The sequence below is a fragment of the Euphorbia lathyris genome, chromosome 1 (assembly GCF_963576675.1).
Source record: "Euphorbia lathyris chromosome 1, ddEupLath1.1, whole genome shotgun sequence".
Classification (NCBI taxonomy): domain Eukaryota; kingdom Viridiplantae; phylum Streptophyta; class Magnoliopsida; order Malpighiales; family Euphorbiaceae; genus Euphorbia; species Euphorbia lathyris.
In genome coordinates this window covers 127111129-127128501 of record NC_088910.1, presented here as the reverse complement: position 1 = coordinate 127128501, position 17373 = coordinate 127111129, and the positions used below count along the sequence as shown (strand labels likewise).

The window sequence follows — 17373 nt, the reverse complement described above, 5'->3', positions numbered from 1 at the left end:
GTTCAAAGAGGATTTTGGACTCGAAACAAGCTCGAAGCTCGGTTCGAGCTCGTTTATTTTCTAATGAGATGAACCGAGCTTGAGCAAGCCAAAGCTCGGCTCGGGCTCGAGTACGTTAATTTTATAGTGAACCGAGTTTGATCAGGTCAAAACTTAGTTCAGCTTGACTCGGCTCCATTACAGCCCTAATTAAAACAGTAGGTAAGTTAAAAAAATATAAGGATTAATAAATTAGTTTAAAAAACAAATTGGGGCTAAAAGCTATTTTCATAACAAATTAGATCCTTGACCACCAAACTTTGTCAAACGATCCAACGGTCTTCAATTAGCCCACATTTCCCTTTCCTTTCTCATGGCATCTTCTTCTCTCTCTTTCTCCGTTTCTCTGCGTACTCTTTCGTCTTCTCTGCGAACATCGCCCAAAATTTACTCTCCAGTTGCCTCAAATCGGTTAAAGTTCAACCTGAATAGTTCAAATTACACGGCTGCCGGAGTGCGGATTGGAAGTTATAGTAGATTCGATTTCAAAACTATGGCGTCTGGAATGACGACTGCGGCGGCAACTGATAAGAAGAAGATTGTGGAGGTCTTCGACAAGGAAGAAGATCTGGCGATTTCTCTCGCCAAATACACAGCTGATCTATCATCTAAATTTGCTAAAGAAAGAGGCTCTTTCACTGTTGTTGTCTCTGGTGGTTCTCTCATCAAATCCCTCAGGTTTTTATGTCTTTTCTGTTCCTGGAATTGAAAGGGATGAGTATGTTGGGAACTTCTGTAATGTTTGAATTGTCGAATTACAGGAAATTACTGGAATCTCCTTACATTGATTCAATAGAATGGTCGAGATGGCATGTTCTGTGGGTGGATGAGAGGGTGGTGCCTAAGGATCATGTTGACAGTAACTACAAATTGGCGTTTGACGGTTTTCTCAGTAAGGTATATTTTCTTTTTGTTTAGTGCTCTATTGTTTTGGATTGAATCATGATTGCATTCCCATGGGGATGTTCATCTTGCTAGAATAGGATTTTCTGTTTTTGAATATCTGGACTCTCCAATTGTTTGATTTACTTTTTGATCTTGTATTCTAATTGATGATCTAATGGAGATGTTAAGTGCTTCCTATAGGTTGCTTAGCTGTTGTTTGTTATGTTCTATTTTTAGTGTATATGCTAATCAATCACCATTGAACCAATTTCAATTTTTAAATCCTTGAACCAGAACCTAGTTACTGAACCGGAATAGATTTTGGTGCTAAAACCAACATAGCCAGGAAACGATGTTGACATGATAAAAAGATCGTTAGAAACTATGCAGTAAGCAAAACTGCAGATTAGGACTATGAGGAAGACTTGGATTCTATATCTATGCAAGTATTTTTTAGTGAACTCACTTGGGCATTTATTTTTAATTGTTTTCTGATTGGTGTTCCAAGCCTAGATCCAGGGGCTTTATACACGAGATCCATCGTATCCATACGAACAAAGCAGCATAGGTAGCAGTGGTTTACGTTTATAGGGGGCTCGACTTTCCCCTTTGTCAGCATATCCACCAGGAGCAAGAGCATATTCAAGTCCCATATTCAGTTAAATCAGATCTAGTAAATTTCACTACTAAGGTGAAAGGAAGGAGCAAGATAGGGTTCTTCCAATTAGAAAAGCTAGAACCAGAACTTGGATAGATAAGTCCTGGTCCCCTAGAACCTATGTACAGCCCCTTAGTGTCATTTACTTGAAGACTTTGCGCTTCAATCCTCTCCGGTCTCCCTCTATGTTTTCATAGTGCTACTATTGGGGTGGACTAGCACATCAAAAGGACTATCGGACAATGCTCATACTAAAATAATATAGGCTTAATGCTTCTCCAGCCCCCTTAACTTGTCCAAATTGGTCATTTTACCCCTCCAACTCATCGAATGTCCTATTTACCTCCTTAACTCCATAAAAATGGTATTTCTCACCCCATTAACTTGTCTAAATTTGTCAGTTTACCCCTTCTCAACTCATTGAATATCTTATTTACCCCCTTAACTCTATGAAAGTGGTATTTCTCACCACTTATGATCCCATTTACTTTCTTAACTCCATAAAAATGGTATTTCTTATCCCTTTATAGTAGTCAAAAAAGTTGAAAAGAGAAAGAACGAATAAAAAATACAAATAACAAGAACATTAATATAAACAAGTTAAATACATTATATGTAGGGAGAATGTACCAAAATAGGCCTATGATTTTTGGGGAAGTATCAATTTAGGTTCCACTTACAAAATAGCATAAATATAGGTTTAACGTTTAAAAAAAGTTATCAATTTAGGCTTCTATAACGGATTGTAAGGGGTGAAAAATACCACTTTTATGGAGTTAAGAGGGTAAATAGAACATTCTATGAGTTGGGGGATAAATGGACAAGTTGAGGGGGTGAGAAATACCACTTTTATGGAGTTAAAGGGGTAAATAGGACATTCGATGAGTTGAGGGGGTAAAATGACCAATTTGGACAAGTTAAGGGGGCTGGGGAAGTATTAAGCCAATAATATAATATGATATTTGACTTCCTGGTTTTAGTTTTCTTGGTGTTAACCTTTGAGAGCACAGTACATCAATAATTCTCTTGAGAGGAGAGCTTTGCCTGCTTGGTGATGTGTGTATTTTTCTACGGACATTGATACCTCATTTCCTACATTAGACTTTAGTTGATAGTTGCTTATCTTATTATTGGTATAGGGCATTGAGAGTAGAATTTTTTGTTTCTGAATCCTTTTGAGGTTTTAGATTTTGTGGGTTGTACAACTCTAAGAGCAGTGCACAAACATTTCCTACTTTGTATGCGATGGCATGAACTCCAATATTTTTCACCAAAGTACAAATTCGCAATCAACAAGTTCATATGTAAATGATCCACTGGTTTGGAAATTTAGATTGGAGACCATCCCAGATCACATCAGTATGCGTTTGTGCTTCTGATTTTGCTGCCAATTGCATAAGCAAACTTTACAATATAGAGTATCATGAATTTATGGGATCAAATATTTGTACTTAGTTATCTTCATTTTGTTCCAATAAAATAACTTCATTTTGTTCCAATAAAATAACTTAATTTTGCATTAAGTCATGCCAACTAACAAAAACTCTTCGTAAGATGATGTAACGCTGAAAATCTTTGACTTTCTTCCAACCAAGTGTCAAGTCGGACAATTTTACAAACTGTCTTTCTTTTGTTTGCTACGAAAAGGAAAACCGAACGGTACTAATTGATTATGTTCTTGAATTTATGGCAGGTGCCAATTCCTCCAGGCAATGTCTATGCCATCAACGATGCTCTGTCGGCAGAAGGTGCAGCAGATGACTATGAAACCTGTCTTAAACACTTAGTTACTATGAAAGTGTTGGAGACATCATCAGTTACTGGGTTTCCAAAATTCGATCTGATGCTTCTAGGAATGGGCCCAGATGGACACGTGGCATCTCTGTTCCCTGGACATCCACTAGTCAATGAAAAAGAAAAATGGGTTACCTTCATTAAAGACTCTCCAAAACCACCTCCAGAGAGAATTACTTTCACTTTCCCTGTCATTAACTCATCTGCATATATAGCTCTTGTCGTGTGCGGTGCAGGAAAAGCTGATGTAGTAGGAAAAGCATTGGGAAAGGATCAAAGTTCGAACCTTTTGCCTGTTGAGATGGTTTCTGCTGAAGGGGAATTCAAGTGGTTTTTGGACAAAGATGCAGCTTCTAAGCTTTAGGTATCGAAACGTTTCTATTTAAGTTTGCCAAGGAATAAATGCTAGTGTTAAAGAGTTGTGTAATAATACGTGTATACATGATCAAAGTTCAAAACTTTTGCCTGTTGAAATGGTTTCTGCTAAAGGGGAGTTCAAGTGGTTTTTGGTCTATGCTTTAGGTATCGAAATATGTCTTTTTTTTTTGGCAAGGAATAAATGCTAGTGTTAAAATGGGTTGTGCAATAATCCGTTTTGTGCCAGTTGAAAATGGTTTTTGCTAAAGGGGGAGTTCAAGTGGTTTTTGGACAAAGATGTAGCTTCTAAGCTTTAGGTATTGAAACGTTTCTATTTATAGACTTCTTGAGTTTGCCAAGGCATAAATGCTAGTGTTAAACTGGGTTGTTGTGTAATAATTCGGCTCGTGCGATTTGTATATTTCACATGGTTATATATAATATAGGCTTAATAGGCACTCAACCCCTAAACTTATAATTTTTTTTCACCTGGCCCCCTCAACTTAGGGGACAACCTCTCAACCCCCTCAACTCTCCAAAAACATCACATACAACCCCTTACACCACTATGTTCGGTCAAAATATTGACCCGTGTAGAAAACACGCTTGACTGTTGACCACACCAATACCACGTGTCATTTTTTTATTAAATTTTTCCATATTCATGCGAGGTGTTGTCGCTGTTTGTCGTCACAGTCTTATCGAGGTGCTGAGGTAGGCGGTAGTGGTCATCGAGGTGAAATGTATCCAAGTGATTGTTATAAAAATGACACGTGACATTGGTGTGGTCAACAGTCAAGCGCGTTTTCTACACGGATCAATATTTTGACCGGACATAGGGGTGGGTAGGGGCTGTATGTGATGTTTTTGAAGAGTTGAAGGGGTTGAGAGATTGTCCCCTAAGTTGAGAGGGGCAGGTGAAAAAAAATTACAAGTTTAAGGTTGGATGCCTATTAAACCTATAATATAATATAAAGGCATGGGAAAGGATCAAAGTTCTATTCAAGTGGTTTTTGGACAACGATGCACCTTGTAAGCTTTAGGTATTGAACTGTTCTATTTATCGACTTCTTGGAGTTTGTCAAGGTATAAAATGCTATACTGGCATAAAAAAACCTAGTACTTTCAGTACCAATCTATTATACATTTTTCATGTCATTATATACTTCTTCCATTCAGTTAAATTTGTTTTTGTTTCTTTTAATTCCGTTATATTTGTTTTTGTTTCTTTTAATAGGATTACGCAGCTAAATTTAGGATAAAATTACTAAGATTAAATCATAGTTGTTTTTAAGAAAAATTCAAAATTGCTTATTTACAAACATGAATCTAATTTATACTGGTAAACAGTGGACTAAATAGGTTCCAAACACTTATTCTTTGAGTAAATAAAATGAAAAAATAAATAATTAGTAGTCTCAAAATACATTGAATAATGAAATTTGGATTTTATTTAAAATGTTGCATTCAAGGAATGTAATATAATCATATAGTTGTGTTAGGCAGATCATTTTATTTTTATAAATTGTATTGTCAGAGATCTTTAGATTCCAAATAAAGAAAAACATACTATATTTGTCATTGAAGTATATAGTTTACAATGATTTCAGTTAGTAATAATTCCAACATTCCAATTTGGTAGGTTCCATAAGCAACAGCCAAGCTTTCAATCCTTTCTTGTTCTTTTTTTATCAAAGCTTTCAACCCTTTTTATTATGCAATATTATCTTCCTTACTTGGGATCTTTTTAACAAACTTTCTTTCTTTGAATAAACTTTATATTTAATTTTAATAAATAAAGTCATTCCGGTTAATTTGGACATAAAAACTCACTAGAATATATTGACTTCACATGGGAGACAATTGACTAAATACCAATTAAGCGTCATTTCCGATATTTTTTTTACCTTGGGACGCGTCATTATAGTACACATGACTGCCACATATTTGACCTGTGTCATATAATTACGTTAAAATTCTAACAATGTTGTACATAAACTAAGTTGTACGTAAGCTAGCCCAAGTGTGTTAAAATTCTAACAAGTTGTACATAAACTAGCCGGAATGACTTTATAGTGATTTTGTTTAAAGAAAATGAAGTTTATTAACTTTGATGAAACAGACCTTAAACTTCAATTACTGTGCGTTTTTACCCTCATAAACAGAGGAATGTGCTTATGCTCCTGGAGTTCGTTTCACTTCCAATGTTTTCTCATATTCCTCAATGCTTTTGAATAATTCTGAGAAGTTGCCTTTCCCAAAACCTCCGCATCCACCCTTCTGATATTCTCTCCCTGTTTCATCCTTGAGCATACACCCCACTCTCTGAATTATCTCTATGAATATGGTTGGCCTGCAAAAAAGAACACAACCATTCAAGCTGAATGAATCAACATATTGCTACCAAAACCAGGTAACTTCATGAATCATAAAGTTTCAAGTTAATTTTAGGATCTTTTGGTTGGACTTCATAGATAAAGATTTGAATAGTATAGTGTGCTGCATTTGAATCTCCTATTCATAGCTCAACTAACATAGTTAGATAAATTGAAATGATAATGAAGAGTAGTCAAACATGAACAACAAAATTTACAGATTGGCATTGAAGTGCAAGAGAACCAAGAATTTTCAGAGGAAAACAGGTATGGTAAGGGAAGGAAGGAAGAAATACCTATCGCCCAAAGGTTTAGTGAAAATCTGAAGCAAGGTCCCTTGATCATCTCTATCAACCAAAATCCCTAATTCTTCACATTCCTTAATCTGTTCATCACTCAAAACATCTCCTGCTCTGTTCTTCAATTTTTTGTAATATGTTGGGGGAGGAGATGGCATAAACTCAAATCCTCCAATCGCACTCCTCTTTCTCATCTCTCTCAAAGTGTTGAATATATCTGAACTCGCAAGCGCCAAATGCTGTACTCCAGCCCCTTCGTTGTGCTCCAAGTATGTCTGTATCTGACTTTTCCTCTTTGTGCCAAACACCGGTTCATTCATCGGTAGCAACACCGTTTCTTCATTATTAGCTAACACCGCTGAGTTTAATCCACTATCCATCGTCCCCACATCCTCCGCTGTGAACTCTGCAAACTCATGGAAACCGATGAACTGTTTCACATACGAAATCGCCGGAGCTAATTCCGGCACATTTCCAACCGCATGATCTAGCCGTCGAATACCGTAATCCAACGGGAACGACAACGCCTCATCTACCGGCTCAAATTTCGGCAGAAACAAGCAACTATCAGCAGTAATATCAGGATTTGGGCTCAAGTAACTGACATACCTCAAAACGACGTCGCCGTACAAGTGAACCTCCGCAACACAAGCACGATTATCAAGTAATACAGGTCCGGCAACCGGAATGGCGCCATGAACGACACTAGTATTGAAAGCGATTGCAGCGTCTTCTACTTCTATTGCTATAGCTCGGACGGCAAGGCCGTGCTTGGCGGAGAAATTGAGAAAAACTTCGCGAGAGAAGGTAGGAATCGATGCAGTAGCAGTATCGGATAGATTTTCCATGGCAGCTATCGAAGGAGAGTAAGGAGCTGTGAAGAGGAAATTGAGGTCACCGGAACGGAGAAGATAGGAAGCATGAGTAACGTTACCGGTGGAGAGATCCGATTTGGCGACAAGAGGCATGCCAAGGCCCCATGAAAAACGGCGAGCAGTGTTGGTAGCATCGGAGCACCAGTATTCAACGTGGTGAAAACGTTTGACCGTAAAACGATCAGACCGGGGATTGATTCTGACGAAGTTGGAAAACCCGACGAGCTTGAAAGCTTCTTCTGATGCAAGAGTTTCATTTTCTTTTCCCATTTTTTCTTTTCTTTTTCTGGTATTGGTGAACGGAGAGGAAAGAAAAGATGTGAATTTAAATTAAAAAAAATGGATAATGAACCAAACAAAGCGTGACGTGTTCTTCTTTCTCTGTTGAACAATTTTTGTTTTTGTTTTATTTTAGATAATTAATTGGATAATTACATGTAACAATATCAAATGTTTTTTTTTTCTTTAAGGAACAATATCAAATGTTTATTTACTGAAAAAACCCAATAAATAATTTATATCTGTATTTTTTTAAAAGAAATTTCTTTTAAAAAATAAATAAAATTATTATTTACTAAGGTATTTTTTATGGTTACTTTATTTTTTATAAAATAAGACTTATTTTATGTTTTCATCATCTGATGGTGTATTTAGTTCATCTAATGGTGATTAAAACAAAGTAAATTTTACTTTATAAAAAACAAAGTAAGAATAACCCATGTAGTTACATGAAACAAAAGAATTTATATTAAGATTTAAAAAAACCTTATATTAAGAACAAATATATGCTTCAAAAAAAAAAAAACAAATATAATTTCCCAAAAAGGAAAAAGGGAAAAAAATTAGTTGCTATAATATGAATGGTATGTGAAGTATTGGGTAAGAACTGAATTCGGGTTTGTCCTTATCAACTAAGCGGCTGACAAAGATAATTGTAGCAAACTCCATTCTTGGTCCCTTATTTGTAATATCCAACTCTTGTTGGAGTGTTTTGAGAAGGTTTGCGTGTAGGGATAGTAATGGGTACTATATCTGTAGATATCTGGTACTAGTCAATTCTATTTGGACTATTCGTACTCTATATAAAAGGTATGTAACGGGTATGGAATCAAAACCATTGTTCGTTAAGGTAATGGAATGGTTATGGGAATATTCCAAGGGAGATCCGTTAACTTTTTTTATATATTATTATTTTTTAGATGTAAAATGAGAGATCTCAACTTTTTGTTCTTCAACTATTGAGTGATACTGCTAAATTACTTTATTCTTATTGATTAAGGTTCAATTTTTAGATTGATGATTTAGTAAATTTATACTTTGTTAAATTTGTAATATTTTTTTTATTTTATATATTAATTCTTAACGGGTAAAGGTACCCGTAGGTACTCGTAAATTACATGGGATGTGTATGAAATGCAAAAAGTATATCTATTAGGATATTGAAACGGATATGGATAATTAAAAAATAAAAGGATAAAGGCTTGAGATTGACACTACTCGTAGGTACCCAACCCGTTGTTATTGCTACTTGCATGGTTCATATCTACTGGTAAAAGAACTAATGTGATGATTTTCTAGTTTCTATCTTTTGAGTTCCCCATTAGCTTTATGGTTCTTTATCGGATGCCCTTTGATATCCAAATGTTGTTTAGAGATGATTATCTGGGAGTTTTTTTTCTTCTCTAGAAGATTTCTACTTAATGTACAAAAAAAAAAAAAAAAAAAAAAAATTCGTTCAATTTGATTTTTCAATTAGGTTGTTTTAACTTCTTTTTAAATCTAGAATGATTTATAATTAGAATAATGACATATTGGTCCGTGTAGGATCTAAAATCTTATTATTTACTAGTCGAAAACCCGTGCGATGCACGGGGTATGAAACTTTTATATAATTTAGATAAATAAATAAATTGACATATTTACTTTTAAATAATTTTATATCATGCTATAAAAAAAATTTATATTATGTATATTTGAAATTAATATATATTTTTTAACGATAATTCAAATTAAATTAATTTTAAAAATAATTGACTACTTTTTTTATAGAATTTTAACTAAAGATGAATGATTTATTTATTTTTACAAAATTCAATGATTTGTACTTTTTAGAAATTTTAATACATTTTCATATTCCAAATATTCTGTGAAACAATAATAATAAAATAGCAGATTAATTAAGAAATATATTAGAATATAATAAAAAACCAAAAATTGAATTAAACTATAATTAAAATTAAATATTATATTTACGATACATAAGAATTACAATATAGGTTAAACAAAAATTGAATTAAACTATAATTAAAATTAAATATTATATCTACGATACAAAAGAATTATAATGTATGTTAAAATGGAAGCAACATCAATATATTATTCTATAAACTATTACACTCAATACTTTTCTAATGTTGCATATGAAGAAACTTTATCAATTCAATATATTACATATAAAAAAATAAAATTCGTAAGAATTAGTCACAAATTCATCTTGATGATAATTATTTTGGTTGATGGAATTTCATGATCACCAAGTATTCGAATTCAATTATTCATTCTGCTACAATAATCCAACATATCTAATTGAATCAGTTTAAGATGATGATTTCTCCTATTTTCATCTCGAAAATATTTCATCAAGACATTCGATCAATTTGTTTTTCATTCTTTCACTATATAGAATATCAGCCATACTCGCAGATTTCACTTATTTGAATTCATTAATATTTTCTAATAATTATATATTCTTGAATTTTGCAAGTAAGAAAAACAAACAAAAGAATTGAAAAACAAAATGAAGGGACGAAAAAGATAATTAGGAGAGAATCATCTTCCTCTCGGTTTTTTTTATTTTTTTGAAAATAAGAGAGAATGTCGAGACATAAGCGTATAAAGAGGAGAGTGAAAATATTTTTTGCCCATTAATTAAAAATTTTATTTTTTCTTAATGAAGTATTAAGTCCATAAATTAATTTTAGTTAAATAGAATTAAATCGCAATTGTAACCACTCAGTACAAAAAACAAACGTTGCATAATTAATATGTGAAATTAATTATATTAATTAGAATCATTATGCTCAACATTTGAGAATTTGAAGAGATTCAAATAATAATATTTTCTTAATTAATATTTTTTAATAATTTGTCCTATGATCATATTTCATTTTCTTCTGTTAAAAACTCTTGAAATACTAACAATTTTGTACGAACCATAATATAATAGTTAAAAATTATATAAGCCAATGTTGCAAAAGCAATTATCTCAATATCCATAATTAATGTACATTTTTAGGATTTTGAGAATCAAAATTTATTTTTATTTACCTTAATTTTGAATTCGTATCTAGCATAATCCACATTCTTCAAGAATAAACATCTTATCAAGCGTATTAGACGCTTACAATCTCCTTATCTAAAAAATTGGGAAAAAATAACTTCTTGATAATAATAATAATATAACATAATTTATATGAAATAAACTTCATTGTAAGTATAATATTCCAATATCTCTTTAATATTTTATTTAATATGTCTCAAACTTCAATGAACAACTATCGTGTGAAACTTTATATCTATCTGTACCAAAATGCATAAAAATAAAAAAATACAATCCATATCAATTAGCTAAACTCAAACTAAAAAAATGAGTGGATTTCAACATGTTCCGAATTAGAAAAATTAATCTAACTTCAATTAAACCTAAAAATTGAGTTTATAAAAAGCCGAAAATCTGAATTTTAGTTAGAGTTAACAATCAAAACGATAACACCTAGGAACATATACTAAAAAAGAATGCAAATATACAAAATCTTTATTTTAGTCATTTTGAAAAATAAATAAATAAAAAAGAAAACATGGATAAGGTAGCGAGAGGTATGGAATCTGGATAACGACAGAAATGGAATTTCATCTCTGAAAGATGATACTATAACAACAATTGTTTAATAAAAATAAAACAACAGCACAATTGAGAAAGCCAAAAATTGAGTTCATATAAAGCCGAAAATCTAAATTTTAGTTAAGAGTTAGCAATTGAAACGATATCACCTAGCAACATATACTAAAAAAGAATACAAATTTACAAAATCCTTATTTTAGTCATTTTGAAAAAAAAGACAAATAAAAAAGAAAACATGGATAAGGTAGCGAGAGGTATTGAACCTGGGTAACGACAGAAATGGAATTTCATCTCTGAAAAATGAAACTATAACAACTATTGTTTAATAAAAAGAAAACAACAACACAATTAAGAACAAAAATAACTACAACATGTGAAAAAAAATCGAATAATTACCTTGAGAAACATAAGAATTTCTTGTAATTTTTGACACTTTTGTGTTTTTCGGTTTTAGTTGTTTATGCATCCTATATTTCTGTCGGATTTCTTCAATTGAAGCTATCAGTTTGGAAAAAAAACACAAATAAAAAAGAAAACATGGATAAGATAGCGAGAGGTATAGAACCTGGGTAACAACAGAAATGAATATGAAAGATGAAGCTATAACCACTATTGTTTAATAAAAATAAAACAACAACATAATTGAGAACAAAATAACTCCAACATATGAAAAAAATCGAATATTTACCTTCAGAAATATAATACTATCTATCGTGGCCAATGAATATAATGGTGGAATATTATCTATCATGCTTTATATAGAAGTTTATTTGTGACTTTTGGATTTCCTTTGCTTTGTGTTTTTTCATCTTCTCGTAACTCTTGCTTTCTTTTATTATTTTAATTAATAGGCTAGTAATTTGATTTTTTAATTAATTAAATATTTATTTTTAATTAATTAAATGTTTTTAATCTGATTTTTTACTACGTTGACAACTCATCAAAAAGACTTCTAAAACACTTCTTCGCATTTCTCTCTGCTTCCGTAATTATATATAATATATAGTAATCTGATTTTTTAATTAATTAAATATTTATTTTTAATTAATTAAATATTTTTAATCTGATTTTTTACTACGTTGACAACTCATCAAAAAGACTTCTAAAACACTTCTTCTCATTTCTCTCTGCTTCCGTAATTATATATAGTATAGATATAGATTCATTTGGTATGATTTGGAAACATTTGCTACCTACATATTTACATATGTGACATTTAACAATTTTTAAATGAAAAGTTAATTGATTTGTTAATTCTTGTTATCTGCACAATTTTTAACATGTGTACAAATGTTAATTGTTTTAATTTTTTATTTAGACATATATGAATGGAGCTGTATGGACCCTAGATATGTATAATCATATAAAAATATATGAAAGTTTTAGATGAAGGATATTATGATAGTAGTGAAGAAGATCCCTAATAGCCAACTAAGATCTTCATCTACTGTCATAATATCCTTCATCTAAAACTTTCATATATTTTAATACGATTATATATATCTACCATCCTCTATTTTTAAACTATTAGTGAATTCGATAAGCTTTTTGATTCCTCTAAATGGCATGGATTCAAGTAACATGATTCCTCTAAATGGCATGGATTCAAGTAACAGTCTACCGAGAGATTTCATTTGGAAAAGAAAATGCTATACTAATATATAAATAAATAAATAAGAAAAAAAAATTAATTCCTAATTTGTTATTATTCTTTCTAGTTTGGTTCGACTCTATTTGATTATGGAGACTCTTAAAATGTAATATTTATATAAATTATAAAGACATGTATAAATATTTCACATTAATATTTCTTTCTTGCACATTTAACTTAATATATATTCAAGTACTCAAATTTGAACTGAAATGTCTAACGATTTTACATACCTTTCTGTTCTTTCAATTTGGTTAAAACTTTCATAACTAACTCTTATTTTTTTCTTTATGGTGGTATTGCATAAGCAAGTTGAGGTAGAACAAAAAGTTGTTTTAAATAAATTAAGGTAATAGAAACGTGGTTTTGAGCAGGGCCGGTTCCAAGGGGAAGCCGCTTAGGGCCTCCGACTTACGGAGCCTCCGATCAGAATTTTTTAAATTTGATAATTATTGAAAAAATTATGGTTAAAAGGTATATAGATTTAAATATATAATGAAAAATATTGCTAGATTGAATGGTAAAGACATGGTGAAGATGTTTATAATAGTGAGAGTTCAATTCTCTGAGTTAACATTTTTTTGTCTATATTTTCTCTTATTTTTTCTTTCTTTCTTTGACAACACGAATGTATAAATTATTACTTTGTTATTGTAGTTATTTTTAAATTTTTTATTTTTTTTATAAATTACAATTTGTAATTTGGTGCAAAATGTTATTTAGACTCTGATTTATTTAAAATTTTAATATTTGGCCACTAATTTATTATTTGATCACATTTAGACCTTAAACTATTTAAATTGATGAAATTTCACTCAATTTTGGTTATTCCTGGGATCAACATTTATTGGTTCATTTTTTATTTTTTTAATTACAAGACCAAATGCACATATAAATTACAATTTGTAATTTGGTATAAAATGTTATATAGACTCTGATTTATTTAAAATTTTAATATTTGGCCACGAATTTATTATTTGGTCACATTTGGACCATAAACTATTCAAATTGATGAAATTCTACTTAATTTTGATGAAGCATTGATAAAATTGTTTCCTTATGATATGTGGTGATATTTTGATATATGGCTTTGACATGCCATATGTTTTAAAATTGATTTACCCAAATGATTAATGAGATTAAACAAGAAAACAAATCTCTAAACTAAAATTTATCAAATCTAGTTATCAAAATATCATCGTATGTCAATAATTCTATTAAGTTTCCATCCAAATTGGATTGAAATTTCATCAATTGGGATAGTTCAGTGGCCAAATGATAAAATTTTGAATAGATCAAGCGTCAAATGACAAGATTCGTTGGATCAATCAATGTCCAAATAGTGATTTAAGCTTGCAATTCATAATAAATACACGACTCGGCCAATTTTTAATCTCGAAGTTAAATTCTTCTCTTTCTTTCCATAGAATCTTGTGATTAGGTTCGAGTTCAGCCGTCCAAGATTAATTTCCAGAAATTAATACTTTGTCGTCTGCTTGCTTCTCGCATGACTGGTGAGAAGAAATTTGATTTTAAATATATAAAAGAAAACTTGATTTTACATATGCGAAAGTAAGAAGAATAATAATTTCTTAGCTTTATGTTATTATTATATGACTTGAATTGTTTATTATTTTTAAAATAATATTAGATTTAGATATAGAAAAAAAATGCATAATACGCTTAGGGCCTCTAAAATACTGGAGACGCCCTGGTTTTGAGCAAATAGAAATGCTGGGGAAAAAAAATCATTTTAAATAAATTTTAGATGGTTTTGAAAATTTGGGATTAAACACTTGTATGCCAATTATAAGGGTTCATTATATATGTTAAGCCTACATATTTCTTCTTTCAGTCTATAGTTGATAAGAATTTTTTTCTATATATAAAATAGTTAATAGAGTTTTAGAACCGTTTGGTTTACCTGTTGTTATTTGCTGTTTGTTGTTTGTTTTTTGAAAAAAATTGTTTTTTCAAAAAACATGGATTTCATGCTTTAGTAAAAAGCTACTTCTCAACTATAAAATGCAAACAAGATATGTCTAATCAAACACCTAAAACTCTACATTTTAAAGTGAAAAGACAAAAAAAAGGAAAAAAATGAGTAATCAAACACCTCTTTAGTTTAGCGATAAAAAAAAATTATTATTTTTTCATCATATTTTGAATATTTTTTCATGGATATTTTTATGGGGTTATAGAGATCTTCTCGCCACGTGGTTTGGAAAGGAAAACAATTGACATAGACACCTTCTGAAATGGCGGGGTCAACCATCAACCCAAACCACTTTGATGGACTTTGATTTTCAAAGGGCATAACTGTATTCTTTATATTGAAGAAGGGGATCAAACACACGGGATTTTCAAGATGAGTGGATTTTTTAGAATTTTTTGTCTCAAACTTTCCGTACAACAAAGAAAAAAACGAGATAAGGAAAAGAAAACTTATTGTTTCAATTTCTAGAGAAATTGGCAAAGGTAAGCGAGAAAAAGCAGAAAAGTCTTTTGAAGTGTATTCTCCTTCTTTTATAAGTTTACATGGGAAGATGATAAGATGATCCAATTAGTAATAGATTTTTTAATCATTATATTATCCCACAGAAACCCAAAGGTCGAAAAACAATAGAAATTAGTGGCATTCATTGACAAGAAACAACAAGCTGAAGGAGAACCAGTTAGAAACTCAAAATGCCAGTAATAAATACAATAAGGGCAACATCATGTTTTCAGTTTCATGTGGCTTGTTAATAATTAACGCTACTATGACATATTTCCACCTACTTCCCGATTAAGACAAAAAAGTATTCAAAAATACGTCAGTAAAAAATCGACCAAATCAGATAGAGATTTTCAACTGAATGGTAACATCATCGAATCATAAGACGAAGCTCATCCTCATTTGAATGCTACCTTTGGCCTTATACATGCGAAACTCTAAAAGGTTTTGACCTTAGGTCATCTATCAGCACGAAACTTTAAAGCAATTCAGTCTAGAGACTTCAGATAGGGGAGGGGGCATCTGATACCATACAATTAATCTTGCACTTAGACCAATGAAACATTCTCTCCTCAACAGTAACCGCTAGAGCCACATGGACCAGTAAATAAGACCTCAAGATCACGCACATTCCTACATGTATCTGGCACCGTGATTCAAGGAACCACAAGTTCTACTTAGTAATCTTTCCCTTCATTGACTTAGACATCGGAACGGGTCATCGATCTTCGGCCCCCTAGATCCTTTTTCTATCTTATTTAGGCATCAAAAGGTCTCATCAAACTCGGTTCATATTGTATCACATCACCTATTATTTTAGCAAAATTAAATAATTTAGTTAATTTATTTGAATGCAAACCAAACCCTTTTTTTAATATACCGAATTTGAAAAACAAAACCAGAAAAAGCAAAAAAATATGACAAACGATCAAAACTCGAAAAACATTAAAAAAAACAAAAAAGGTATGAAAGCATTGAAAATTGAAAAAAGACGTGAAAGAAAGAAAAAGCGTGAAAACAGAAAAACGAGAAAAGTAAGAAAAAAAAGAAAAAATCGTAAAAATAGGAAAATTGAGAAGAAGAAAAAAACTTTTTTTTTTGCTAGAAACAGGAAAAGAAAAACAAACAACGAAATAAAAGGCTAGCCTGGGATTAACCTAAGAAAGCTAAGACTCTGTTCTTTATTACTGAAAAAAACTGAACTGAACTAAACTGAACTGAATGCTACTGAACTGAACTGAACTGAACTGAATGATACTGAATACTGAACTGAACTGAATTTAACTGAATGCTACTGAACTTAACTGAATGATACCGAATTTAACCGAATTTAATCGAACGTAACAATAATGATGATATTAGACTTTAAAATAATTTAATGATAATATTGGACATTAATAAGCTTATAATAATAATAATAATAATAATAATAATAATATTTCTACCAAAAAAAATAATATCAATAATAAATAAACATATTATTAAAGATTAAACTAAATTAAATATCAAATAAAATCTAGGCTCGATAAAATCCTATGACATTAAATAAAAATGAGTCTAATTATATTAATACGTTTACATTACAATGCTCTAAAAAATTAACTGGCTCAACTACCTTAATATCTCAAATAGTGCAATTTTATCCCTAATATTAGAAGCCAATAGCAATTTTACCCTTAACATTGATAAATTGAGTCAAGATTTTGTATTCATATGAAAATTCATATTTAGACGTTAGGAGTAAAATAACCCCGGACCCAAAACGTTAAAGGTATTTTTGTACCTTAATACTTAATTGTAATAAAAAGTTAAGAGTGTGTATTCATATAAAAATTTGTATTTAATTTCATAGGCTTTAAATTATATATAAATTTGTGTTTGTATGTAATTTATATTTTTAATTTAAATTAGACTCATTTTTATTTAATGTCATAGGATTTTATCGAGCCTAGATTTTATTTGATATTTAATTTAGTTTAATCTTTAATAATATGTTTATTTATTATTGATATTATTTTTTTTTGGTAGAAATATTATTATTA

At 30.9% G+C, this 17373-nt stretch overlaps 2 protein-coding genes across 2 annotated transcripts; one reads left to right on the top strand and one right to left on the bottom strand.

Moving 5' to 3' along the window:
• Positions 1-307: 307 nt before the first annotated feature.
• Positions 308-3890, top strand: LOC136210941 (probable 6-phosphogluconolactonase 4, chloroplastic). Its single transcript, XM_066002414.1, has 3 exons — positions 308-717; positions 801-936; positions 3276-3890. Exons 1-3 carry the CDS (start codon positions 353-355, stop codon positions 3738-3740), a joined length of 966 nt encoding a protein of 321 aa, XP_065858486.1. The 5' UTR covers positions 308-352; the 3' UTR covers positions 3741-3890.
• A 1398-nt stretch (positions 3891-5288) lies between these two features.
• LOC136210940 (4-hydroxyphenylpyruvate dioxygenase) lies at positions 5289-7599 on the bottom strand. The gene is made up of 2 exons (XM_066002412.1): positions 6405-7599; positions 5289-6086 (listed from the first exon to the last, which is right to left on the bottom strand). Exons 1-2 carry the CDS (start codon positions 7550-7552, stop codon positions 5909-5911), a joined length of 1326 nt encoding a protein of 441 aa, XP_065858484.1. The 5' UTR covers positions 7553-7599; the 3' UTR covers positions 5289-5908.
• Positions 7600-17373: the final 9774 nt, after the last annotated feature.